Source organism: Convolutriloba macropyga, chromosome 7 (genome assembly GCF_964194025.1).
Source record: "Convolutriloba macropyga chromosome 7, txConMacr16.3, whole genome shotgun sequence".
NCBI lineage: Eukaryota > Metazoa > Xenacoelomorpha > Acoela > Convolutidae > Convolutriloba > Convolutriloba macropyga.
Window position 1 is genome coordinate 17,603,862 of NC_134474.1, and position 26,198 is coordinate 17,630,059.

The 26,198-nt window shown below is 33.4% G+C and overlaps 1 protein-coding gene across 5 annotated transcripts in view; it reads left to right on the top strand.

Moving 5' to 3' along the window:
* Window positions 1-26,198, top strand: part of LOC142342656 (uncharacterized) — a 201,459-nt gene that overhangs the window by 86,549 nt on the left and 88,712 nt on the right. For all 5 annotated transcript variants that reach the window (XM_075394110.1, XM_075394106.1, XM_075394109.1 and 2 more), the window contains exon 10: window positions 9,283-9,659. In XM_075394110.1, the coding sequence (XP_075250225.1) occupies window positions 9,283-9,659 (377 nt within the window). The remainder of the gene's footprint in view (window positions 1-9,282; window positions 9,660-26,198) is intronic.

Sequence of the window (26,198 nt, forward strand, 5' to 3'; positions counted from 1 at the left end):
ATTGGGGATAATTGCAAACCGTAGCAGCTTCCTATGGATAAACAAAGGAAATTTTTTACTCATTCAGTTGATAGTTAAAGTTTTTCATGAGTTCGAAGTCAATGGCTTTTTAAAACATTTTTTGGCGTATTTTTGAACTTTGCACTTTGTTGTTCTTTTTTGTCTAAATTTTAGCTTCTTGTTAGATATAGTTTTCATATCACAGTATTGTTTTTGATGACAGAAACCACTGAACATACTTAATTTGTTTAGTGCATTGCACAGTTTTTACGGCTTCAACGAAAATTAAAAAATATAATTAAATTTTTTATTTTTGTCTGTTTGTAGTTCTTTTTTTAGACGTATGACATATTCTGAATAGCAATAGATTGCATTGGTATTGGAGAAAAAAATGAACCTGTTTAAAGTTTTTATTTGATTCCTAATGTTTTTAGGTCCTGAAATTAATTGTTTTCGAAAAACTTTGGCCTTTTTATCTTTCTTGTCTACATGTTACTTAGTCCCGCTTTTAATAGGTCAGATATCGCATTGTTAATGTTCAAAGAAAGTGCAGTCTGAAAGTGCAGTTACGGAATCGATTATGATTTAACGGCTTTGACATCGTTTTCTTGTAAAAACTGATTGAATTTCTTTTTTTTCGTCTGGAATTTTTGTTTGTTTCGGTAGACGTCTGACATATTCTGCATCGTGACAAATCTCAATGTCGTGATATGAAGGTATGAACCTAAATTTTTTTAGAGGTTTCAGTTGGTTAATCTAATGGTTAACTAATGGTATTTATTTTTTAAAACTGTTTTTTAATGACAACTTAAATTCTTGATACTAAAATCGCCTTAAGTTCTTCTTAGCAATTTTGCGCTTGTGAACAGTGGAAACTGAAAATTTTATAACTGAACTAAGATTAATAGAAAATTAAATTTGCGATTAAATTTTCAAATGCACGAAACTACACCACCTCAAATACTAATTAGAAATACCAACAGTCAAAGCATTCAGTTTATAAAGTGTTGGATATGAGTAAGGACCAGAATATCTGTGAAATTATGAAAATAATATGCCCCGTTAAATAGTTTGAAAAGAAATCTAATTGTTGAGAGCGATTTTACGGATATCATTTGTGTGAATCTGCTCTAAACATTTTTAGGAGTCGATCATTTTCCGCAAAAATCTTTCACTAAGTGACAAAAATTCTTGAGAATTTTTTTGAGATAAAGTACTGTAATTTACACGCTTTTTACTTTTATAATACAAAAAAAACTTGAGAGCTATGAGAGCTAAAAATGAAAGCACTGAGTAATTGCAAGGATTTTGGTTTGAAATTTTACCCGTTTTGCACCGTAAAGTTCATTCGAGTTTTGCCGGTTTCCTTTTGATTTTATTTTTGTGCCATAAGTTTTTGATGATCGCTAGAGTTTATTTTAACGAGTTGATTTTAAAATCGGCGTTCGAAAACTCAATCCGCTTTAACTGCCGTTTTTGTAACTCAGGAATTTACTGAAATTGTTTGGAAACGCTGAGAAAATTGAAAATAGTGGAAAGATAATCTACTTTGCAAAAAAGGCTAAGTTGTTGAATGATATCCACAGCATATAGTTTTAAAGTAATTTTCAGCGGTAACGGAAAAGAGTAGCTTTGTATCGAAATTCTGTTCAAACCGGGCAAAAGTCTGAGAAAGAGAAGGAATAAATAGATTTTTTGATTTTTAGATTTTCCATTAATTGAAAACTGGGTTCCAGGACAAAAATCAGGGTAATAATTAAGTCATTTTCAGAGCTCTAGCGAAAAAGGAAAAAGCGTGAAAATTTTATGGAACCAAGACGCGAAAGGTTCTTTCAAAAGCGACATTCTTTGGGGTCGGAACATTATTTGCGAACGCACATTAACGAGCCTCCTTGTCTTGTTTTCAAATAGATTGAGAGAGAGAGAGAGCAGAAAGGTAAAAACTAAAACTGATTGATGATTCTCTTCCATCAATTTTTCGGTTGGCATTCAACTAAATATAAATAAAAATTATTATCTGCACTTCTTTAAAAGATTGAAATTCAAAAACTCCTACTGTTCTGATTATCAAAAACACCTCCTTTTCCAGAAACTAAAAAACCAAAATCAACTATAATTTGATGCTCTCCCAGAAATAGAAATTTTTTAAAGGAATTTGGCGAGGACTCAAATAAACTCAAAAAGAATGTGTGAAATTTGATCAGATAAAATTTTTAACTCACCTCCGACCACTTAAATTGTTATATCATTGAATTTTTTTGATTGGAAAAGAAAAAATATCAAGTTTCTACAATTACACTTCAAATACATTTCAAAAATTATCAAAACTGAAACAGAGACTTTCTTTTTTGCATTCAAATGGGTGCGAAGTTGATGACAAAAATAGGTTCTCGTTCTTGTTAATTGCTTACCAACAAAGTTTGAGTAAATTACTTTAGTCGCGTAAGTCTTCTTCATGCCAAATTTGTGGTTGGCCTTTTTTTTCTAGTGTTCGTTGGATTACATTGTAAACTGTTAAATTACACTTACATTAAATTGTGGAGAAATTTGAATATGAGTTGATTAGCAATTGCCCTTCCAAATCTTAAGCTAGCTTGTCGTTTACAATCTAAGAGCTTGTCGCCCGGAAGACCTTCATCTAGAGGTAGTCGGTTATGTTTAAACTGTTTGTCAGAGTTTTATAATATTTTAACAGAAAGAAAAAACTTAGCGAGAGCTAAAGAGAAATACAATGATTTGAATGAAGCTTTTAAAAATGTGCAATGAAATAATTAACCAATTTTTTTTAAACCCTAGTTTTTCCCCTAAAGATCCAGAGGTACTTTTTCAAATAAAACATTTTAATTTCAAATGTTACTTATAAATTAATGTAAAAATCTGTGACAGCCACGATCAAAACATTGTTATTTTTCTAATATTGACCAGTCAGTACTTTGACTTTTTAGATAGATTACAAAGTAAAAAAAATGCTATAATTAGTTTTTTGATTTTGAAATTATTGGTAATAAGGAATTTTATCATCTATCATTTGTCAGAGCTTTTTTTAACCGAGAGCTGAAGTGGTATAGAATTAATTCAATGAAACTTTATGATCGTAAAATTATTTGCCAATAATGAATTTTTTAAATTATCAATTTTTCAGAGCGTTTTTACGCTTCCCTTTATTTATCCTGCTTGAACATTGAACTGGTTGACTTTTGGTTTACATTTTAGAAAAATTTTTGTAATAATTTTGAATTTGGGTTGATTTGCAGTTGCCCTTTTTAATCTTTAGCTAGCTTGTCTTTCACGAGCTAAGAGATTGTCTTTCGGGAGACACATTTCCAGAGGTAGTATTTTATGTTTAAGCACAGATAAGTTTTGCTTTTTTTGTTCTGATTCAAGCTTGTTTTAAAACTCTTGGACCAGAAGTGTTTCGTCTGAAAAAGAAACAAATTAGCGAGAGATAAACGTAAATACATTTATTTGCATAAACTAATAAAAAAAACTGCATCGAAATAATTGATAACAAAAACTAACTTAAAGCCTAGTATTTCCTTACAAACCCAGAGGTGCTTTTTTCCATTAAACACATTTTTTTCAAAAGTTACTTTTAGATTAATGTAATAATTTATGACAATTACGACCAAAACACCGTTGTTTCTTATAGTGACCAATCAAAGTTTTGAATTATGAGATAGATTAATTTTTTGATGTTGAAATTATTAGCCAATAACGAATTTTATAAATTATCGAATTATCTTTACTCGGAGCGTTTCTTAAGCTTCGGTTAATTTGGCTTGCTTGAACATTGCACCAAAATTTTTAAAAGTGGCGGAAACTATGATGGATTTTGTAGTAATTTCTTGAAATTCAACAGAGGTTCTAATTTTCAAATGATGAAAACTTGGTAAATCTGGCTCATCGAGTGCTCTTACCAGTCAAGCTACACGATCTTGGATTACACGTATTCGAGTGCTTACACTCAATTTGAAAAAAAATCGTAAACCTGATTAAAGACAAGAGTTCGTATTATCAAATGGTTTTCATACATGTTAATATAAATTGAACAAGGCGGCTCAATAATGTGCGATGGCACATAAGGTTCCGACCCCGCCCGTCTACAGTTTTGGCATAATTGTCTACCAAATGAGGAACAGATAGAAAAACCCAAAAATTATTTTTTGCGAATCCCAAAAAAGCCCAAGTCTTTTTCAAAAAATTCTGTATGAACGATAAGATCAAAACAAATAACTCAGTGGAGTAAAAATTGATGTTTTAGGTTGCTGTAATATGTCAATATTAAGAAAGCGAGTCAAGACGAACAGCAAAATCAAACAACAACAACAACAAACATTGATTACATCAAAAAATTTATGTCCCTCTTAAAAACTAAATTTAATAACAAAGTCAACATACCGTCAGATAAACCTAAAACTAAACAAAAATAACTTATAAATCACCAGAAAACATATGCAACCAGTCCATAAAAAGGTTTGGTAACAATTATACAAAAAAAACAGTAAAGTAAAAAAATTAACTTATTTTTTTGAAACAGTTAACTTCAAAGTAATAAATACCTTTAGGAATCAATTAATATTACCACAAATTTACGATTACCACTGCTTCTATAGAAGGGCATTAGGACCTGTCCTTATTCATTTTTTAAAGCGGCTAAAAAGAACAACAAAGAACAAACAAAATTTCAATTGAAACTTGCCAGAAAACGCTGTCAAAACCGTCAAGCCAAATTTGAGCAATCAAAATATATTTGATAGCGTTTTCTTCAAAAAAACAACTATAATGTAGTACGTGGCCATTCATTAGTAAGACTAGGTAACAAGTAGACAAAAAAGCGAAGTGCTAAAGTATGTAATACTTTTAATTTTTTTTCGAAACAAAATTACATCCAATGTCATGAAAGGCATTAATTACAAAAAGAGCTATTTAAATAGGGTCATTTATTCATGAAAAGGAAGCCCTCAAGACCTGTAATTATCCAGAATATTTCTTGCATCTACAAAAAGAACGTCAAATATGACAAAAATCAAATTAATTTGCTTTTTTTGTGAAAAACCGGTGTCGAAGCCAGTAGGGTCATAACAAATTCTTAAAAAAAAGATTTTGGGACACCAATCCCTTTTATTCCCTTGACACCCATAATGTCATATTTGACCTGTAATTAACTAACGAGATTAGGTAACAAAAAGAAACATAAAAAGAACAAAATTGCGAAGGAAAAAAGTTTTTTTTTAATTTTGGAAAACGATTGTTTTCAAAGTCATGAAAGCCATCAGCTATCTAATATCAGAATATCGGTTCTTCTATTCTTCCATGAAAAGCCAATGAAAGCTATCACTATACAGGAAATTTCATACGACCGAAACGACAAAGTATAAATGACAGTTAGAGACAAAATTAAAAAATTCAATTGATTTCTTCAAGAAAGAGGCGTCGAGGCCGTTAAAACGATGATGTATATCTTTCAGGATTTTAATATGTTCAATTGTGCCTTATTTTGAATGCTAATAAGGTGATATGAGAACTGTCAATAATGTGATAATGTGACAAAATTAGAAAACGTGAAAAAGTGGCAAATATCAAAACAAACAAAAATCTGAAATCTTGTAGTATCAAAGCCAGAAAACAATAACTTCAGGCTTAAAACTGCAACCAAGAAAAAATGCTAAATCAGTAGAAAGAAGGAGCAGTCTTTCTTTGCTGACACTAAGCTGGAAGTTGAACAAATTAAGAAAAAAATAGAGGAAAAGTTAATTAAGCCATTATTTATTGAAAAGTCAATTATTTTTGAAAAAAGAAACGACCATAAAATTTCAATTAAAAAACTAAATGCCTTAGCTTGGAGCTGCTTAGCAAGCGAATTGGTTGGACCTATCACTCCTGAGCTTTGATTTGATATGTTCTGTTCTTTATTATTAAAAAAAAAGTCTTTTTTTAAAAAAAAAAAGACCGACTGATTACAACCCGATTTTTTTTTGATTGTAACAGTCCAAGAATGGCCCAAAACTAGCCCTGCTAATACTTATTGTCCCTTAGGAACAATTGATTTTTCGAATATTGTAGATATAGATAATTTGTTAGTTGAAAACTCAAAATAAATTCTGCATTTTTGATAATCAACGAGTAAAGTTAGCAAAAAACGGCAAAGTTTTAACTACAGAGCACTCTCAGCGGACTCTGAAGTAAAAATAGCCCCCCTCTGATTCTACAAAGATTGTATGAGTGTTGTTTGGGGCTGTACTTTCGGCAAATTTAATCAAAGTGAACTAAAGTAGCTTATTTCGTGCTGTTTTTGATGAAAAAGGCTAAATTTTGAAATGTTTATCCAGATTTTTTGACCAAAAAAATTAAATCAAAACAATCAACAATGCTTGTTTGTCTTCAAAAATAAAATCAACGACACTATTCTTAAGAATTATAATAAATTTTAGCAAAATTGACGAAAATTTAGACAAAAATTTCGGAAAATGTGAATAAAAACAACGTGAATTCACTCTTCTTTTCTCAGAAGTTTAAACCTGGATAACTCCCCGTAGAAAACGAAAATTAAAAAAATCTTTTTAATTCCATATTCTACGCTGGACGAGCTTTCTAATGATACCAGTCTCAACTCTCTACGATGAATATATCGAGCGGCGAAAATTCACGGAACAAAAAAAACCCATTTGAGTATATAGTTCCTCCCCCCTCAAGAGGGTCGGAACAATTAAATTTTGTCTATTATTTAACAGAAAGCTGGAAAAATTGCAATTGATGATGTTACTTGAAACTTTTTCAACCATACTTTAATCTTGCTAAATAGTATTTAGCGTCTATATCTGCTCAAAAGTAACAGCTCTTTCAGTTAGGGGTTAATTTCCAGTTTCTATTGAAATATTAATGATAACCAAAAACTAAACTACGAATTATTAGATTAAATGTTTTCTTATAAATGAATGGTGCCCTATACGCTGCGCGAATGCGGTGACATTTGGAGAATAATTTGGTAAAATCAAAACCGAGTTTCGGTCAACTCCTCCTCAAATGATATGAAAACTGAAATGCTTAAAAATTTTCTCGTGATTGAAGTAATCACAAGTATTATCTCAAAAAATCAGGCGGGCTGGCTTTTGTGAACTTTTGAGGCACTAAATCTGAAACAAAACAAGATTTTTAGTTTTTAATTTCTATTATCATCTCTTTTCGTCCATTCTGCCGCCAATGTAGACGTTAGGCAATTAGACCCAAATGACTTTATACGAGTCAAAGACAGTTTAGAGCCAATCAAGAAGATTAAAAGACAGCCGCTGCGGCCATAAAGGCAAATAATAATGCCATCTTGGCACCAACACAGACCTCTATTCCATAATTGTTCTTTAAATTCTTACGCCCACGTTCGAAATATTCTGATCGTATTTTTTAATGAGAAAGCAATCATAAGGTTGTGGCAAAATAAAGAACAATTGTGTAGATTTTGATTCTGTTGCTTGAAAAACGCCCCCGAAAAGCCTTTTGTCCCACCTCATCACCCCGCAAAATTAACCATGTTATGATGGTTCAGTTATTTCTATGGCAATGCGAAGCATGCACTCAAGTAGTGTTTTGCTGAAGTTTACAAAAGTCATAGAGTCAAAGGTTTTCTTTTTAAGTTATATTGTAGTTACGGGACTGATTTTATTTTATTCGTTTTTGAAGGCCGAAATATCTTGTCATGTGGCTTTTGAGTATTTTTTTTCTGAAAAAAATGAGGTCTTATTAGTGTTTTTTTCCAACTCATCAACAAAAACCTGGCGTCAAAATTTGATGTCACTTGAATTTTGGGTCCGGCTGTTTTTTTTTGCTGCAGCAGGTAATGTTGTAAAGCTGTATCATTGAGAACGCGATGCCTCCTTTTTCCTGCAAAAAATAAATGGCAACGTTAAAAAAAACTGCTAATGCAAGGTACTGTCTGTTGTTATCCATTTTTGGTGTTAGTGTTTTTTTGAGTCATATTAGTTAAATATGATCTATACATAGAAATAGAAAATTAAAATTTGAAAAACGATTCAGACAAAATTGTTAATTTTACTATAAATAAAATAAATACAATATAGTCTGTGGATCTCAAAACTAGGCGCAGAATTGTTACTGCCATTAAAACTCTCATAGTTTTTGCTGTTTATATTTGCTATAAAAAACTTATTTAAACGTATTTAAAAAAATGCTCAAATTAGAAATTTATAAGCCTACAGTGCTTATCGTTTGTCCAATGATTGGATTTATTTTTCAGCGTGAGCTCGAAAAAGTGACTCCAAAAATTAAAACAAAAATGGTCGTTTTCTATTGTATTTACTGTTGCCCCAAGAATAGAAAAATTTTGGATTTAGAAAGCGCACATATCAAGTTTATTCACGAAGATTTGAAAAATCCATTTTCTCTAACTTTCAAGAATTTGATTTCCTCTAGGATGACCGCGTGTTTAATTGCTCTCATATGAACTTTGTAGCAAATATTGTAGAGCTAAAGGTCCTTTTTGGTGCAAAATTTTTTCTGATCTATTAAATTGCTTGTTGAGAGAATATGAATAAATTGGCAATGATTGGAAGCATCATGTTGCTGTGCAGTTTTCGTTGGCGTGAGTATTTTGTATGCGTACGGTTAATTTTATGCTATGGTAGTCAATTTTCACTACACCCTCCCCCTCTCAAGCCTTGTTTAAAGACATGTACTCCTCACTGGAAGTATTATATTTCTGCTACCATCTTAGTCATGGAATTATTCTTTTTATTAAAAGAAGCGAGGATGTACTCTATGATAGCGAAAAGCTATGTACACTTAAAGGTTTTTCAAAAGCGCCGCAAATAACAAAAAAAGTTTGTTTGGTATTTGTATAGTTTTTGGAACAATTTTGTAACATTTTTGGAACAAATTTGAGTAAAATTTTTGAAAAGCTTGTTCAATTCTTTCGCTGGAGGTTTTTTGTTCCTGATAGTTTTTCAGTAACGCCTGTATGCATTCTGTGATGTTCTGGATCTTGATTTTAAGCCGAGGTGCTTTTGTTTTTTTGTACATGAAAATCTTACGTTTCAAATTTCGAATTCACATGAAATCTCGTTTAAATTTTCACGTCTTTTGTCATGTCTTGTTATGAGCAAAAATGGCGCTTAAAGGGGACAAATTATGACGTAAGTAGCTTTTTGGTACAACTGATTTTTTTCCCTCACTTTTCGATAAACTTGATTCTAATTTTGTTGCTTTTTGTGGTTTCTTGTTTACCATTATTTCAAAAAAATGATACCTATACTGCAATATGAATATATTTAGGTTACTTCACGTGTGAATGTTCACCACCCTACTACGGAAACCGATGCGAACTAATCAACCCATGTTTAACACCAGATGCCAAAGGTGTCTGCCCGAGTCAGTTCAAATGTCTAAACACAACCACAGGTCACCTTTCCTGTGTTCCCGAGGACATCGATTCCTGGATCTCAGACGAGACCCGAGATGGTAGCTGTACGTCTGATTCCGATTGCTTTAATAAAGCAAAGTGTGAAGTTGTAAGCAGCGAAATGAGCAGAAAGTGCGTTTGTGAAGGGGAATACACGGGAAATTATTGTGAGAAAGTGATCCCGTGCAAGATGACTAATCCGTGTAATGGTCACGGGGAGTGCAGGTCGGAGAAGGATAATACTGCAAAGGTAGATGTGCAATTATTGCAAGAGTGTTGTGGTTGGTAATCTGCAGTCGTATTAATGCCCTAAGGCTAATTGTCCTGTTTGAACTGATTTACGATTGAGCTTAGACAGATTGTATTTTGTGTGCAGTTTCTTGTTTCCTAGATAGTTGAATGTCGTATCTGTCTTGAAGAATATTCTGTAGTAAATCTCAAGTGGTATGAATACAAGAAAAAGATGCCACAAATAAATCAAATAATTGATAAACAAAAAAGGGTTTCTTAAGACACTGATTGCATTAATCGTCAGTCTTTGGCTAGCAAAGTGATCAAGACCTAAAACTAACACTTACCACGCACTCGAAAACTCCGTAAATTATGTGTCCGTTTTTACATGAGTAATCGGGTAAAAACCCACGATTTTTTTGTGATGCACACGAGAAAAATTTGGAGTGCAGAAGTAATGACAGAAGTAGATCGGCAAGCTGTTTTTTATTGTGACCAATGATTCCTGGACGTTTATGGTGTACTGTCTGACAAACTCCTCAGAATTGCTAAGTTAACACCGGGCAACGATTCAGGACACTTACAGAATATGATAAGACCAGATTCGGACCAAGAACGCTAAAATTCCTCCGATAAGAGGTTATACTATATTACATAACAAACGTCTGCGGTATCGAAATAAACTTACTGTCACAGAAGAGTGGTTACGATTTACAGACCACATAAAAGAATTGAGATGATGCAGACTGATGCGGGGAATTTACCCAAAAATTCGTTACTCTTGGGTGCTTGTAATGTAGAATCAGATCCATATTTTTTGCAAGTTAAGTAAAAATGAAATATAAGGGTGAAACAGAATTGATAGAGAGAAAAAATTAAACTCATAAACATAATTCAGCAAATTTGTTTGCCTTCCATTATGATTTAGTTTATGTGGATAGTTCTCAATAGCATCTGATTATTCAGTTGCTCAACAGAAGACAAGGACTGTGCTGAAAAGATCTTCTGAAGGTCTTTGATATATTGCCTTACCTGGCAATTGTTCCAACTCACTTTAGAGGGGTAGGAACTATATGCTCAAAGGGTTTTTATTCAGTCAATTTCAGGCAATATTTATCGTAGAGTTGGGAGTGGTATCATATAAAAGCTCTTCCAGTGTATTTTAGAGAATTTAAAAGTTTGCAGAAAATGGGATAAAAACGTTTCTTTTTGAATTTTTTCCCAGGGAGTTAGAGGTTCAAATTTTTGTGAACATTTGATTGATATCCGCTGTTTTGGTTCACATTTGCCGTTTTCGTCGCTCAAATTCGCCAATTTTAATTGAAATATGTTAAAATTGTTTACGTTAGTTTTAATGGTTTTACCTTTAAAGATAAAGAAGTGTTGCCGAACTGTTTGATCCTATTTTTTGGGTAAAACCTGGGCAAAATTTTCTCAAAATTCAGTTTTTTTCATCAAAAATGGAACCAAACATGCCTCCTTAGCCCAATCTGCTTCAATTAACCGGAAGTAAAAACCAAAAAACTGCTGACACGATCCTCTCCAACTCCTACGAGGGCTAAATTACTTCCGTATTCTCCGAACGTGTTCTGGAATTAAAAATACCAAATTGAAAATTTATTTTCGTTATGTAGACCTTTTCGGTCAATTTATCTTTTTCACCAATATTTGGAACAGTTACCTTATTTTGATAGTCGTGCAACAATAGCAAAGCTAATTTTGGTCTAGTTGTGGATTTTCACAATCTAAAAATTGCTAGGATGTTTTGTGCGTGCTGTCTTTTTTCAAGATACTTTCGCTGTTTTTGTTTGTTTTGCTCATTTTACTTAGAGACCAGCAGACCAGAATGATGTCAAGCCCAGATCAGATTATCGATATACCCCATTTAATTTAAGTGAGGCTCAATGAGCATTTATTAAAATTTAAGTTAAAAGCTCATGGTTTTTATGTCCTCCGTAAACACTGTGTTTCCGTAAACTTGATTATGAAATTTTGTTTTGCTTTTGTTGGTTTTTATTCTGGGGTGTTATGGCTTATTCTCACTAATGGCAGTTCCTACTGGTTTATTAAGGAGTTACAAGTTAATCTATCTAGTTTTTTAGTTGAAAATTTTTGGTTGTAACGGGTTTGAAAATTATTTGTTTTCAATTATTGGATTTGTGAGCTATGCCAGTTTTTATTTTTTTTCTATCATTCTGTAGCTTAGTCTCAGCAAAGCGAAGTCACATCTTCTTTCGAGTTAATTGAAATTTGTTTCTTAATGTGATTGTCTTTGTTGGATTTCGGCCCAGAATTCTCTTCACTGGCTAAAATTGGACTCTGAATTATAATCAAATGAAATAGCAGCTTTAGCTTGTGTTGGGACTTCGAAGAACTGAACTAAAGCCCTTATATTTGAGTAATCAGGTTTCATTTTGAAGACCACACTTGAGCATTTTTAAATAGTTGCGCACAAAAATATCTCAGCAATCAGTTTTTGCTACTTTTTTGAGTAAAATAAGCAGTGACATGGTCAAAATCGTATTTATTTTACCGCATATTGAGAACCAGAGGCAGTTGAATTTATTTGATATTTCACTAAGACCTATGATCAGTTGATTTGTGCTTTCTTCTCCAAAGTATATTTTTGTTAAGAGCAACTACATCATTTTAACTCATTGTGACAACCCGGCTTGCCTTATAGGGAAAATCAAGGAAACCTGTAATCTCGAAATCATTTGATTTTAATTGCGTGTTATTGATCAAAATGAATCGAAATTTCATTGAGCTGATATTATTTTGAATATATTCGGAATATATAAAACTCATTTTAACCTATCAGTTTCCTTGTCACTTTTGTTAGCTTGTCTCTCTGGCTTCACTGGCTTGCCGCTAGCTTCTTCTCAAGAAACTCGGAACTCTCTCAAGAAACTCGGAACTCGGAATTCTCAAAACTCCTAGGTTACTGCTGTAATTTTTGCCAAATAGTGCATTGATATTTGATTTTTTTTTGGTTTTTCCTGGAAAGCCTTCCATTATCTTTTGATAGCTCATCAGTGAGCTTTCAATACAAAATTTGTTTAATATTTGTTCGAGAAATAGATGTGCAGCAAAGTGCATTTTTATTTTCAGAGGAGCTAACATATAATTGGTTGTCATTCTTGATTTTTCTATCATTTTTTAAATTTTTTTCCAACTTATACTAGACCAATGAATGGCAAATTCTTTGTATTTATGTGTTGAAGTTGCAAAAGAGCCGTGTGCGGCTAAAATATAAGCAGGGGGGTAGAAACAGATATTACTTGAAGAAACTTTACTAATACATACCTTAACACATACGGGTAAGCATGCCCTTAGCTAAATGTACTTAGGAAACTTCAGTTGAGTGAACGCCAATCAAGTTGCTACTTAGTGTCAAGTTTAGAACGCAAATCTGAATCCTGCGTCAGATTAACATACGAGATTATTTTTGATCTACCTTCATTTATGCCTTAAAATAGGTACCAAGTTTATTTTTAACTCAACTTGCAATCAAGTTCAACTTGAAACTTTCGTCAGGCAATTTCTCATGTGCGCAATATGTTTTTGTGAGTGGAATATATAATTTGTGTTGTGGTGGGGGGCACGTAGAAAAATGGGGGGAGGGGCACGTAGAATAATGGGGGGGGGGGGCACGTAGAATAATCTGCGAGTGTATAAGTATAAGGACTAACAGTTTTTGGGGTCGTAGGTCGTATCCAGTATTATAAAACTGAAACGGTACTGCGGTTAGGCCGAATGAAATTACTATACTGCTGGTCCGTACATTAGATACTTAAACGACGGGGTTAATCGCGGGACCACATGTATAACTTGAGAGTTCAACCCCTAGTTCTACTCTTGGTATATAGTTAAGTATTAAAGAAAGTTAAATGCAAATATGAATTAATAAGTTATGTTAAACAGCATCAAATATGAACCGAGCATGAAGGGATAGAATAGTTAAGTTATTAAGAGTGAGATAGTACAAGTTAGCACAGGTTGAATTATTCTAAGTTAACTTGTAACTTAGATAGAATTTAAGAGATGTTAAATTATAACTTAGAGTAGTTAAGTTGAACTTACCTGATTTCCAAATTTGTGCTAAGTTAATATTTTATGACTTAGAGAGTTCTTAGTTAAGAACAAGTCACAAAATATGCTAAGTTAGAAAAATATCTCAAGTAAGCTGAGATTGAGCAAGGGAGCAATACGGGAGTATGATTTTAAATCAGAAGTTATCAGGGACCAAAAAGTGTTGGTAGTTGAGCGTGCAAGCTCCTTTTATACTTGCGGACACGTGGTTCTCTAGTATCCTATTGGATAAAGATAACAGTGTCGACAGAGTTACCAAGGTTAAGTTGGTGTTCTCTGTGTGGCGTGACAATATCACGTCATAGTATTCTCAGTTTTAGTTAGTGATCTTAAAATAGTAGCTTATTCAAAACTACTTAGTAATTTGTTCACACGTTAAAATGGACTTTGTCCAACTCAAGTTTGTGCTTCACGCACTATAACGTAAGTTCTCAAAATAGCACTAAGATTATCAAATAGTGTTACTGAGTGTAGCACACTTCAGTACATCCCATCCCGGTCCATAGGTATTAAATCAAAACATCAAATTTTACATAATCGGATAAATTATTTAGCTTAATTTTATAATAATTAAGCATTTAAAGTTTGTGAGGTAGATTACTTGGTTAAAGTTCTAAAGTTCATCGTAGCTTCTTGTTTCTGAGTTCTCTCTTGAAGAAGAGTTGACGACGTCCTAAGATACAGGGCTGTACAAAATAATAGATCCAATTTTTTTTGGCTGGTCGTTATAATAGACCTTTAGAAGTTTTTCTATAAAATTGTGCTGCTAGTACATCTGACGTTGAATAATAGAATAATATAAGTTGAAGAATATACTGGTTAAGTTAATGGTCTATAATGACAAGCGAGGTAAATGAATAGGGAAATTAAAATGACTGCGCACAACACCATAAAGGCTAGAGTTGCCGCAATGACTCCCCAAATAAAGAATTCCGTTTCGTAATTCATCTTTATTTGAGTATTGTTGAAGAATAAATCAATTGAAGTAAGCTTTGTAGCTATAGTGTAAGGAATTAATATTTAGACTTAGTTGATCATTATGAATTAGCTTTAAGAAATAATTAATCTTGCTTTTTGTCATCAGTTCAAAATAAATAACAATCTCTCTTTGTTCAAAGTCTTCAAGAAATAAAATAACTTCGCATTGAAATTCAGAATAATATAATTCGGAGATTCTGAAAACTTCATCGTTAAAAATAATCTGTTTAGAAAAGTTAACCCATGCGGATTCAACATGATCAGAGAGTTGACAATAATCTTTAAACCATTCGATATCAACACCTCCTTCAAAATATGTGTTCATTTTTAATAATGTAGTAATTCAATTTTAATGTCAATGGGGAGAATGGAAGACCCATTAATATTTGAAAGGAATTGATAGGAAGATCCAAATAGTACTTAAACTATAAATGGCGGATGGCGATGAATGAAAACCTGTTAACGAAAGGTTGTAATATTTCTATATCAGTGATCACCAAAATATTGAAGACTAACATTTTAATTGAAATAAGTGAGCGGTCGAAAGTTTAGATTATTGATGTTAAGAATTTCTTCTGTATGAATAAGCTTTAGAATTTCAAATAAATCGTACTCAGGAATTTGATGAAAATAAACTACAATTTCATTGGATTTGTTATCTTGCAAGAATAAGATAATCTCCTGTAACTCAAATGTCCAATGAACTGACAATGGTGTATAGAATTTATTTCCAACTAAGAATGTTTTCGAAGTTTTAATAACTTGTGATTGAATAAATTCAGCGAGATCACAATATGTTTTGAAGTACGTAACGTCTACTGAAAGGTTGTAAGACATTAAATTATGGAATTCGATGGAACAATCGAATGATGTCATAAGCAAGATAAATCGGTAAAGATAAAGAATATATTTTATTCGAGAAGCGAGAACAAATCAAATCTGCAATCTAAAGATAATAATGGACTCCTTGTTCACCATAAATTGCGCTAAGTGTAATCATTGAAGATTGTTTCGATGAAGATTGAAGAAATGCGGATTACTTTACTTGATGTAAGTAATGTAATAAAGGAGAGTAAGGTAACAAAATGGCTAACAATTAGGCGTTCGTTTAAACTAACGAATAATTTTCCTCACCGCGGGAGAAAGAAGAAGTAATGAAGGAAGTACTGAACATCAACAACCACAAAATTATCTATTCCATTCCGTGAGTGCTCAACGTGATGAGCGGAGGATGTGGAGTTGATGCTTCAGATTTGCGATCTCCAGTTGGAGCTCAGTAATCCGTTGTTCGAGCTGTTGAGAGCGTTGTCTTTCTGTTAGAAAGTTTTGCTGTACCTGATAAGTGAAAGTATCAAGCTGAGGATTGAGGTTTGCTGTAATATTATCAAACGGGACTTGTATTGTTTGTCCTTGAAGGTTGTGATTAGTTAGTAGATAAGAATTTTTGTTTGACAAATAACCAATGAGATTGAATCTATTGATGTTGGGTTGCAACTGGTAGATTAAATTCGTATCGTAGTTCGGGTGTCCACTAAAACCGGGGGTTTTAGCTTGTATTTCAGCTTGATGTTGTTTTTGTAGGCGGTCTTGCAGGGGGGTAGTTGTGTAATGATGAAGATTAAGAAAGTTTGGTCGTGACGATTGAGTAGTTGTAGTGTTTGCTAAGACGTTGGGTACCGTACTGTTTGTCTTGGGTATATTTACTTCTAGCGGTGTCGCTGGGTTGAATGTCTCTCTAATGAATTGTTTACGTGGTTGTTTCTTTGCAATTGTGTCTGAAGTTTTAGTTCTCTTCTTGGATGATGTAACCGTCGTTGATGAATTTGCACTAGTTGCTTGAGTTTGTACTGCTGAAATCTTGATAGCTGAGAGAAGGGTTGTAGATGGGGTAACGTGAGTTGTGGGTTGTACTAGTCTGTCGAGTTGTTTAACTCCAGGTTGAGGTTTAGAAGTTGATGGTGTATTGTATTCGGGCCAACCGCTTGAAGGTTCCTTCTGAAAGACTGGTATCAATTCGTTAGGGATTGAAGAAAGTTCCTGAAATATCAAGTATTCTCTACTCTTATTCTATTCTAAGAGTATATTTTTTGAAGTTATTTTGCTAGTATTCTCTTTTTCTTATTTTTTTGTATTCTCTTTCAAAGTAAATCAGTAGTAAATATGAAGTCAGTCTGTATTATATTATCATCATATAGATTGATGATATGAAAGTAATAGAGGAATTAATCCTATACTGGAGACGTAGGAACGTTGTGATCGTTTCTATTTTCGTCTTTATTATTCTCATCATGTAGGTTTGGATAACCACTTTTATTCTCAAATCTTAAAGCTTGTAAGCCTATATTCTCTGCATAAGGTGGAGTTTGAATAACTCGTTCTCTAATATTAATATTTTCGGTTTTTGGAACTTGCATTGTCCGTTCTCTATTTTCATCAGTGTTATTATTATCAGAATTAGTTGCTTGATAGATAGAAGTCAAAATTGGAACTGACATTAAGTCAAATGTGGCAGCAAAGAGTGCTTTACCAAAATGAATAGATGCATCTGTAATTTTGTTAATTTGCATTGCTCGAATTAAGCATAAGACTATGTCGATGAGTAGCTTAATGAATAGGAAAGCGGCAAAGAATATTCCGCATCGCTCAATTATATATTGTATTTTACCAAAGGTTTCAACAAATTGATTATTAAAGAAGTCCGGTGAAATGAATGAATCTAGATAAATAGTTCTAGAGTTATAATAATTCGTGCCTGAAACATTTGAAAATGATTCTCTGCTATCTATTAATGACTTAGTAAAGTGTTTGAGAACTCCTTTCATATTGGAGTTGAAAGTTATTGAATTCCAGAAAGACATCATTTCTTTATATGTGTAGATAGAAGCATAAATACTTGCAGTAATAACATTCGCAATTTGTTGAATAACTATATGTGGTTTAAAGAGTGCAGGTCCTCTTACTTTTGTGATTTGTGGGGTTAGTTCAACCCATGAATTATCATCGTCAACATCTAGTTGAAATAAGTTTGAATGTTTATCAGAGCACAATTGTTCTTCGGCTTCAGTGAAAGTTTGTCTAGAAATCGGATCAACGAAATGAATTTCATCTTCATAAAGAATTGGTATTCGATTATAGCACTTATTAAGAATCTGTAAGGGTGAATGAAATTCAGGACAAATATATAGCCAGGCAACATTGCCATTTGTTTTGAGAAACATAGATCTGTTTCTTGTTAAGGTATATCCAGCTAAGCGCGGATTTTCATGAGAAATCATTAAAGTGTTAAGAATAGTTGAGCGCTCTAATTCACAGTCATTTCGTAATAGCTCTAGAGTAGAGGTTTGAAGTTGCCGAAGATTATTAAAGTGCAAATAGTCAATTTTTGTTCCAAGATGTGCTTCGAAATCAATATTTTCATAAACTTGAGAATATGTTGTATCAACTGTTTTATTGTCACTGGAATAGAATTTATTTTTCATAGTTATAGCACCAGTATCGGGTTTAAATTTGTGAATGGGTTCTCCAGTGTTCATATCAAATCCGTCACGAAGACTAATGTATAGAGAATCATATGGTGTAGGATATACTATTCGTGGATGACTACATAAAGACTGTGGTTTATTATAAACTTGGAACATAAAGCTTTGTAAGTCGAAATCTGACTGAGCTGAAGTAAATTTAGGATCCTTTACTATATAGTATTTGTCATTAGCTTTAATCATTTGAGCGTCAAAAGTGCGAATTATAGTGAAAAGACAATTATTGGGTTCATCCCAAGTGTATGCAAATGGATCAGTAGATGTAGAATCGCAGCCTCCGGCTGATAAAGGACAAGGTAGAGGTATATTTTGCCAGTTATTAACTGTGCCATCTCTAAGGTTTACATTCAGGCTAACATTTTGCATATATGTTTCATAAGTGTAGTGTGTAATCCAACCTCGGGAGTTACATTCATTGTTTCCAGTTCCAACATCGCCTGAGTTAAAGTTTGAGAATAAAGATTTGTCAAAATCGAATTCTACTGATTTAGAAGAAGGGGAAAGCTTTATCTTTTTTCTTTCCTTTGCAAGTTTGCATTTCTGAGCATCAAGTTTAACTGAAGTAGTAATAGTATTATGTCTGGCATCTATGCCACTAGAGTCAAAAGAATCGCAAAACCAACGTAATTGCTGTTGGGTTGCTTTACACATAGTTGCTTCTAGTTTTACTTTATAATTTCTTTGGTAGAGAGTGACTCGTGCTTGATTAGTGCTAATTTTATCAGGGCGAATTTCGCAAGGTGCTACTTTGTTGAGAGAATACATCTGGTTTGAAATCATTTTTGAGCAATCAAAATGGTTAACATGAAGGTTAGGAGCTGTGTTTTCGTAGATACTCATCTTTTCAATGGGTCTGGCGTCAGTGAAAGACGTTAAGAGTAATAATGCAAGAAATATAATAAAGATCAAATATTTTGCAGAGCAAGCAGTTATAACACAGAGAAGTGCGAGAGGTATTATAGCAATAATCTTAAGAAACTGAACAGAACGAATTTGGTTTCCTATGTAGGTTAAAAAATATTCTACTTTTGAAAGAAACGCTTTCTTATCAGTAAGTTTTTCTTTAAACTGGTCTTTAATCAGTGATAGTGGAAATTGGACGTTGCGCTTTAACCAATCTAGTAGCTTTTCAGGAGGGTCTATTAATTTAAGGTACGGAGTTTCTTCAGGTAAACAATTGTTTCTATCTTTGACACATTCTAAGAGGTGTGGGTGAGAATCTGCATATTCAAAGAATATCTCTATTCTAGTTTCGGATTCACTATCAGTTGCAACAGTTGGGAACAGAGTTAAACAGAGTGACATAAAAATAAACATTTTGTAACTTACGTTTATTACTTCGTCTATTGCTGGTGATTTCTTGATTTCTCCGTCTTCCATTTAATAAACGAAGACAGTATAAGGTGAGTCTAACAAATTCAGGTTAATATTATCCGTGAAAGTAATCTGATATTTTAGCTCGTGAACGTGAGCGGGATTATAGGGTACCCAAAATATGACAAATTTTGCGTTATTTTTTGATGTTACGAAGAATGCAACTGTTCTCTGTTGATTAGAAACAAAACACTTGTCAAGTGTTACAGTTTTATTTCCGAATTTCAATATTTTCTGTAGGAGGAATATTCTAATATACGAGAGTGGGTCGAATGCAAGGGCAGTAAGAACTTGTGTTTCAAGGGAAGGTGGTAACATAGATTAAGGGTCTACAGTAAAAGGAGCTTCGATGATATCAAGGTCTATTTCGTCTCTGTTGTTCAATTGGAAATGAAAGCGTTCAATATGTTCTGGTTTGTTAGGAGTCCAACAAACAATTATTTCTAAGTTTACAAACTGGTCTTTAACGAAGAAAATAACAATGTTTTCTCTATATGAAATGTACGATCGGTCAATCTTTGCTGACTTGTTATTATATTTTAGAATTTTATGTGGTATGTTATAAGGACTGTAAGAAGTTGAGAAAGTTGTTCTCGAAGCTATAACCCAATAATCGTTTAGCGGAATATTCATTGATCAGTTGGTGTTTCTAAAACCAAACAAGGGACATTTAAAATGTCTAAGTCAACTAGGCTTGAAGAATGAATTTGGAGTAATAGACTGTTAAGTTGTTGAGGATTGTATTTTCCCCAGAAGACAGCAATAGGGTCTTTGTTAGAGTTAGTAGCAAAGAATACTACAGTTCTTACTTCGTTAGAAATTTGACAACTGGTTAAGGTGTTAAACTCACTATTAAATTTCAGCTTTTGATTTGCTTTAATCGAAACTTTCACAAGTGTATCAGGGTTGATAGAAAGAGAAATAAGAAAAACGTTTTGGTCGAATGAGACTTCGGTCATATATTAGGATTGATTGTCTTTACGGTGTTGGTGTTTTGTGGTGTGTTTAACTGGTGATGAAAGTGTTTAGTGTAGGTAGTGTTTGTCGGGATTTAGAAACTTTCTGAATTGTCAGTTTCTAAAGAGTTATGAACTCCTGCTATAGTTAGTGACTGAGAATTGAATTGAGAATCAATATTGAACTGAGATACCTGATATATGTGTTGTGGAGATGTTTTGTGACAAGTATTTGCAGGTCACAAATTGAGATGCTTGAAAACTTTGCTAAGTTTTCTAAGTTTATCAGTTGAAAGGGGCAAAATGTGAAAGATATAATTTGGGACAGAGAGAAGGAGAGAGAGAGAGAGAGAGAGAGAGAGAGAGAGAGAGTTAGAGCTGAATTTAAGAGCGAAAGAAGTAATTGATTTCAGAAGGTAACTGAGAAAAGTGATTTTGAATTTGGGTAAGGCTCTTAAATAGTGGTTTTCAGGGTTAAGTTACCAGAATATGTGTGCTCAATTCTGATTGGCCAATGGCTAGCCTTGACTAGTGGCATGTAGCAACGTGATAAACTGGTCATATGACGAAAATCATACGATAAAAACTCAAAATTTAATTCTCATGTTTCAGTGCTATAGGATCCATCTTTATTATCTAAGAAGAATGTATTTTTAGGCCGAATTCTCAAAGTTCGCTTCCAAGAAGTTGTGGACTATATCTTTGTGTATTCATGTTGAGCTTTTCAAGTGCTTATCGCAAGTTGCCTTAAAACAGTATGTGTTAGAATATGAAAAATTTGATCTTTTTAGAACTTACCCGTGTTATATCAACTTTGTGCTTTCAATACGTACTTTCTTGGTTGAATTTTCCAATTTCGTTTCGTCGGAGTTGTAGGCTATATCTTTGTGAATTCATGTTTAAATTTTCAAGTATTAATCATAAGTTGTCTAGAAACAGGATATGTTAGAATATGAAAAAAATGAAATTTTTAGAATTTAATTGTGTTATTTCTGATTTATTTGTTTTAAATGTACTTCTGAGCTGTATTTTCAAATTCCGTTTCGTCGAAGTTGTAGGCTATATCTTTGTGAATTCATGTTTAAATTTTCAGGTGTTAATCATAAGTTGTCTAGAAACAGGATATGTTAGAATATGAAAAAAATGAAATTTTTAGAATTCAACTGAGATGTTTCTAATCCGTGTGTTTTACACTTTTGTGAACTATTTGAGCAAACATGTGTTTTTGCAAACATGTAGTCTGAGTTGTGGAGTGGATAAATCTATCGAGTTATTACTCTTTCTGAGATTTGTGTAAGGTTTGCACTTAGGTGACATAATTCTTGCTTGGAGAATTTAAAATCGCGGTTAGCTGTTTGTACATAAGTGCTTTAATGTTTATTTTAAACATTCCTTGGGTCCTTAAGCTAGTAAAGTTAGCTCTATTTGTTGACTATATGGGTTGCTTAAATGTGCATTTCCTGACAAATTGCAATTTAGTGTGTTTAAATAGTTTGCAAGGGACAAATTTCTGTACTTAAGGTATTCAATTTAGGTAAGGTGTTTGCTCATGGGGGAATTGTTTCTACCTAACTTTGCTCTGTGTAACACGTGTTTTCAGCGTTAGTTTGTAATAAAAGGTATGCATAATTGTTGAAAGTGTATGAGTGTTGAACATGTATAGAAGTTTATGTGTGTGTAACAGCTTGCAATGGTGATTAATTGCGTACTTTATGTGAGATTTGTGTTGAGTGGGCTATTTGCTTTTTGCCTTAAACGTTCATACTATACAGTTGATCTCTCTTGACTATTAATTTCCAAAACTTTATTTCTTTCTTCGCCTGTTAACTTCAATTTTTGTTCTTTTAGACTTTCTTTTTTTTCTTTTAGTTTATTTTTAAACTTTGCATTTTCTTTTTATATTTCTAATTTTCATATTTTCCTTTTCTTTGTACCTTAAGCCACTCTCTTCTTATAATGAATTGGTACACGATTAATTATTTACGAGAGACTGAGGAAGTGCGAGATGAGCTAGATGCTGCTGAGTGGAGACTAATTGTCAACGGCTTCAGTCGGGAGTCAGTGACTGGTGCCTTAGAGATGAAGAGAAGGCAGCAGTATCTAGATTTCATATACCGAGATACTTCCGGATTAGGAGCCCAAGAGTTTTTATACTTTTTCTCTTCTGGCTATAAGGCGGATTGTCTTGTGCTAACTGATGATGAGGTACAAGGAATTCTGGGGGCTCGGGGAAGTCATTCTCCCTGGGAACTAAGAAGAACCCAGTGTGTTTCTGACGAGACAAGTAACATCATCGAGTTCTTCTTGGGGAAGGATGTAAGTGAGATTTGTTTCTGTGTTTTAACTACTTTTACAGGCTTCCATCGGGGCAATTGCAGAACTAAATATATGTGTTCAGAAGGGTTTTAGAACAAGAAGTTGAGCATAAGGAATAAAAAAAATGCGTATGATCCAATAAAGAAAGCACTTTTGCTATTTTAGTTCTATCAAAGACTGTATAAGAGGCCGCGTGGTGATCTGGATCAGTATTGGGAGGAACAAAACGAGTTGGAGAATCAACTCTTCGCGCTGGGTCTTGCATGGTGGTCCCCCAGCACTGGACCGAAATTGCAAGAAGGCTATCTAAGTCTACTGAGTTGGAATTTCAAGGAGTGTGTGTGTTTTAAAACGCAGACCCTCATGGCAAAGGCGGTAAGGAGTCTAATCGCGGCCCATATGCCAGAGCTAGAGTAGTGCGTGCTTAGACTTGTGAGAGTTATAATTTTTTTGTAACTTTTTGTTTTGTATATACTATTTTTATTTGTATATTGTGCGTGAAACGGTACGCTTTTCTTCTAATATTATTCATATAAAGGAGATTTTATGTCTTATTTCTTTTTGAGTTTATGTAGCAAGTCAGAAGGAATAGGTTCACCAAAGAATGTAGGTGCTTTTCTATTACGTTGAGGTCTGCTCAATACTTCATTTGCGTCAGGTAAATTAGATATATTAGGTGATGCTGTAGGTGTAGGATTATAAGGTGATGATGTGGGGCTATTATGGGTTGCTTGGGGGAATAATTTGCGTGTAGCTTTAAATTTACTAGTATTATCAGGTGGTGTAGAAAAATTTTCCTGCTGTGGGCTATTAGGTGAATACATATTTTGCATAGGGTAGGGGGTTGAAATGCGTGGGGGTAGAAAATTAGAAGAGCTTGTGCCTTGAATATGCGTAGTATTATCTGCTCGTGTTTGTAGCGATTCTAAGCCTGAATCTTTTGTTGGAGTAGCCTCAACGTTAAATGTTGGCTGTAGTGTAGTACTAGGATTAACAGTATATTGTGTTTCTACTAAGGGCCACTGCGAAATAGCAATATGTTGTGCGCCTCTATAAGCATTAGATTTGGATATATTATGCTTATTATATTGAGTATAATAATCATCCGTATCGTCTGGGACTACATAGTTCTCAACTAACTCTTGTATTTTTTCTTCTTTCGGGTAATAAGGTACTATATGATTTCTATGCACGGTTTTCTTCTCATTTGTTTTGTCATGTTGTATCTCATATGTAGTATTAGTTAGCATTCGTTGCACAGTGTAAGGGCCTGAGCGTAGCTCTTGTAGATTTTTAGACTTTAATAGTCCTTTCGAGTGATTTTCTAGTAGTACTTTTCTACCTTCAGGTATAGGCTTTCCGAGTTTAAATCTATTTCTATACTTGTGCGCTTTATTCGTAGTTTGTCTACATTTAGTGTAGGTATTCGAGTATATTGTTTTAAATGTATTCTCTCGCTTTAACATTTCGTTAGATAATCTGTTTTGTAACAATTTCTCTATCTTTTTGTTATTACAAGTTTCTTCACTATGTGAGTGTGGTGGTAGATTATTACAATACTCCGATGTGCATTTCTTTTGATTATCTCGTAGTAGTCCTAGCTTTAGTGATAAGGGTATTTGCGGTTTCGTTCCAAATAGTATTTCATAAGGGGTATATCCCGTACTGTAGTTTACTGCAGTATTGTGTGAAAATGCAAATTTACTAGTGTACTCGGACCAATTAGATCCACTTTTACTAATAAAGTGTCTTAGGTAATTAGTCAAATGTTTATTTTGTACTTCTACTTTGCCGTTAGTCCACGGTGAATATGCAGTTCGGGGGCATAGTGTAATTCCCATTTCGTCTGTGTAGTGAACGAAATCATTACTAATAAAAGCATTGCCGTTATCATGTACTATTTGTTGCGGTATACCAAATGTAGTTATAAATTTCTCTAGTTGATTTACTGTTTCAAGAGCTTCAGCATTCTTGCTAGGGTATACTTGTATAAATCTAGAGAAAGCGTCTACTATTACAAGACAAAATCTATTTCCTTTACTGAGTGGTCGTAGTGGACCTTTATGATCAATATGAAGTGTATGTAGGGGTATAGCTTCTAATTGTCCCCATGGTTCTAAGGGCGCTTCGTTCAAGTCTTTGCGTGCTGATTTATTAGTTTGACAACTTAAGCAATCTAACATTAACATTTCAATCCATTTAAACATACCGGGCCAATAGAAATATCGCTTAACTCTATTGTAAGTTGTGCTTTCTGCTCTATGACCACTAAGTTCATGCGTATGTGCGACTTCGAATATCTTTATAAATAGCGAAAGTGGTGCACATATCCTAACGTCAAAAGAGCCGTCTTCACAAGGTTCGGAATAACAGAGTAAATCATATTGACTTTCTAAAAACAACAAGTTGAAATTATTTCTATAGGTTTGTAGTGCTTTAGATTGTTTAATAATGTAGTCCTTTTCCGGAGCTTTGCCTACTTTTAGCCAATCTCTAACTTTATTTATTACGGAGTCGTTTACTTGTTCTTCAAGAATATTATCGGTGTCAAGATTAGCGTTTTTTGCAAAATCTGTAACTTTAGCTATTAAATCTAATGTATCTGTGTGGACATCCTTTTCTGAGATGTTTTGAAAAGCTTCTGGTTCAATAAGTTTCTTAAATTTTGTCCGTCTGACATAATCGGCTTTAGCAGATTCTAATTGTTCAATAAGTGAGTTTTCAATATTACCTTCTACTAAGTCTAACCAATCTTGGTCATCATAACCTTCTCGGTCATCACTTATTTCAGCTATTTCTTCTATCTCGGAATAGTAATGATTATCGTACTCGCTAGTTAGTTCTGAAGTTAATTTCTTTATTTGATTAATTTGTTTGCCGTAGCGAAAACAATCAGAAAAACTGTGTATAGCATTACAGTGTTCATTTATGTAGTCTGGTGCATCATCTACGCTAAAGTCACCTTCATCATTTATATTAATAAGTTTCTTTCTTTCGCCTTTGACTTGAGCAATAATTGGATAACAGTCGTTAGCTGATGCGTCTTTATCGTCTTGATGCAATACAGAGTAGTTAACTTCTTTTCCGTTAATATGAAACTTTATATCTTTAGGTATTACTTTGTGCTCTAGTTGATAAAGTTTAGCATCTGCTAAAGAAACGTTTCGGCTAAGAATGTCAGGGAACGCTAAGTTTTTGCCTTCAGTGTATATAATTTGCAAGTTTTGGAACTTAGTTATTACAACTTGATACTTAAAGAAACGATGTGACATTTGTCCTCGTCGTGACCAAAGGAATAGAATT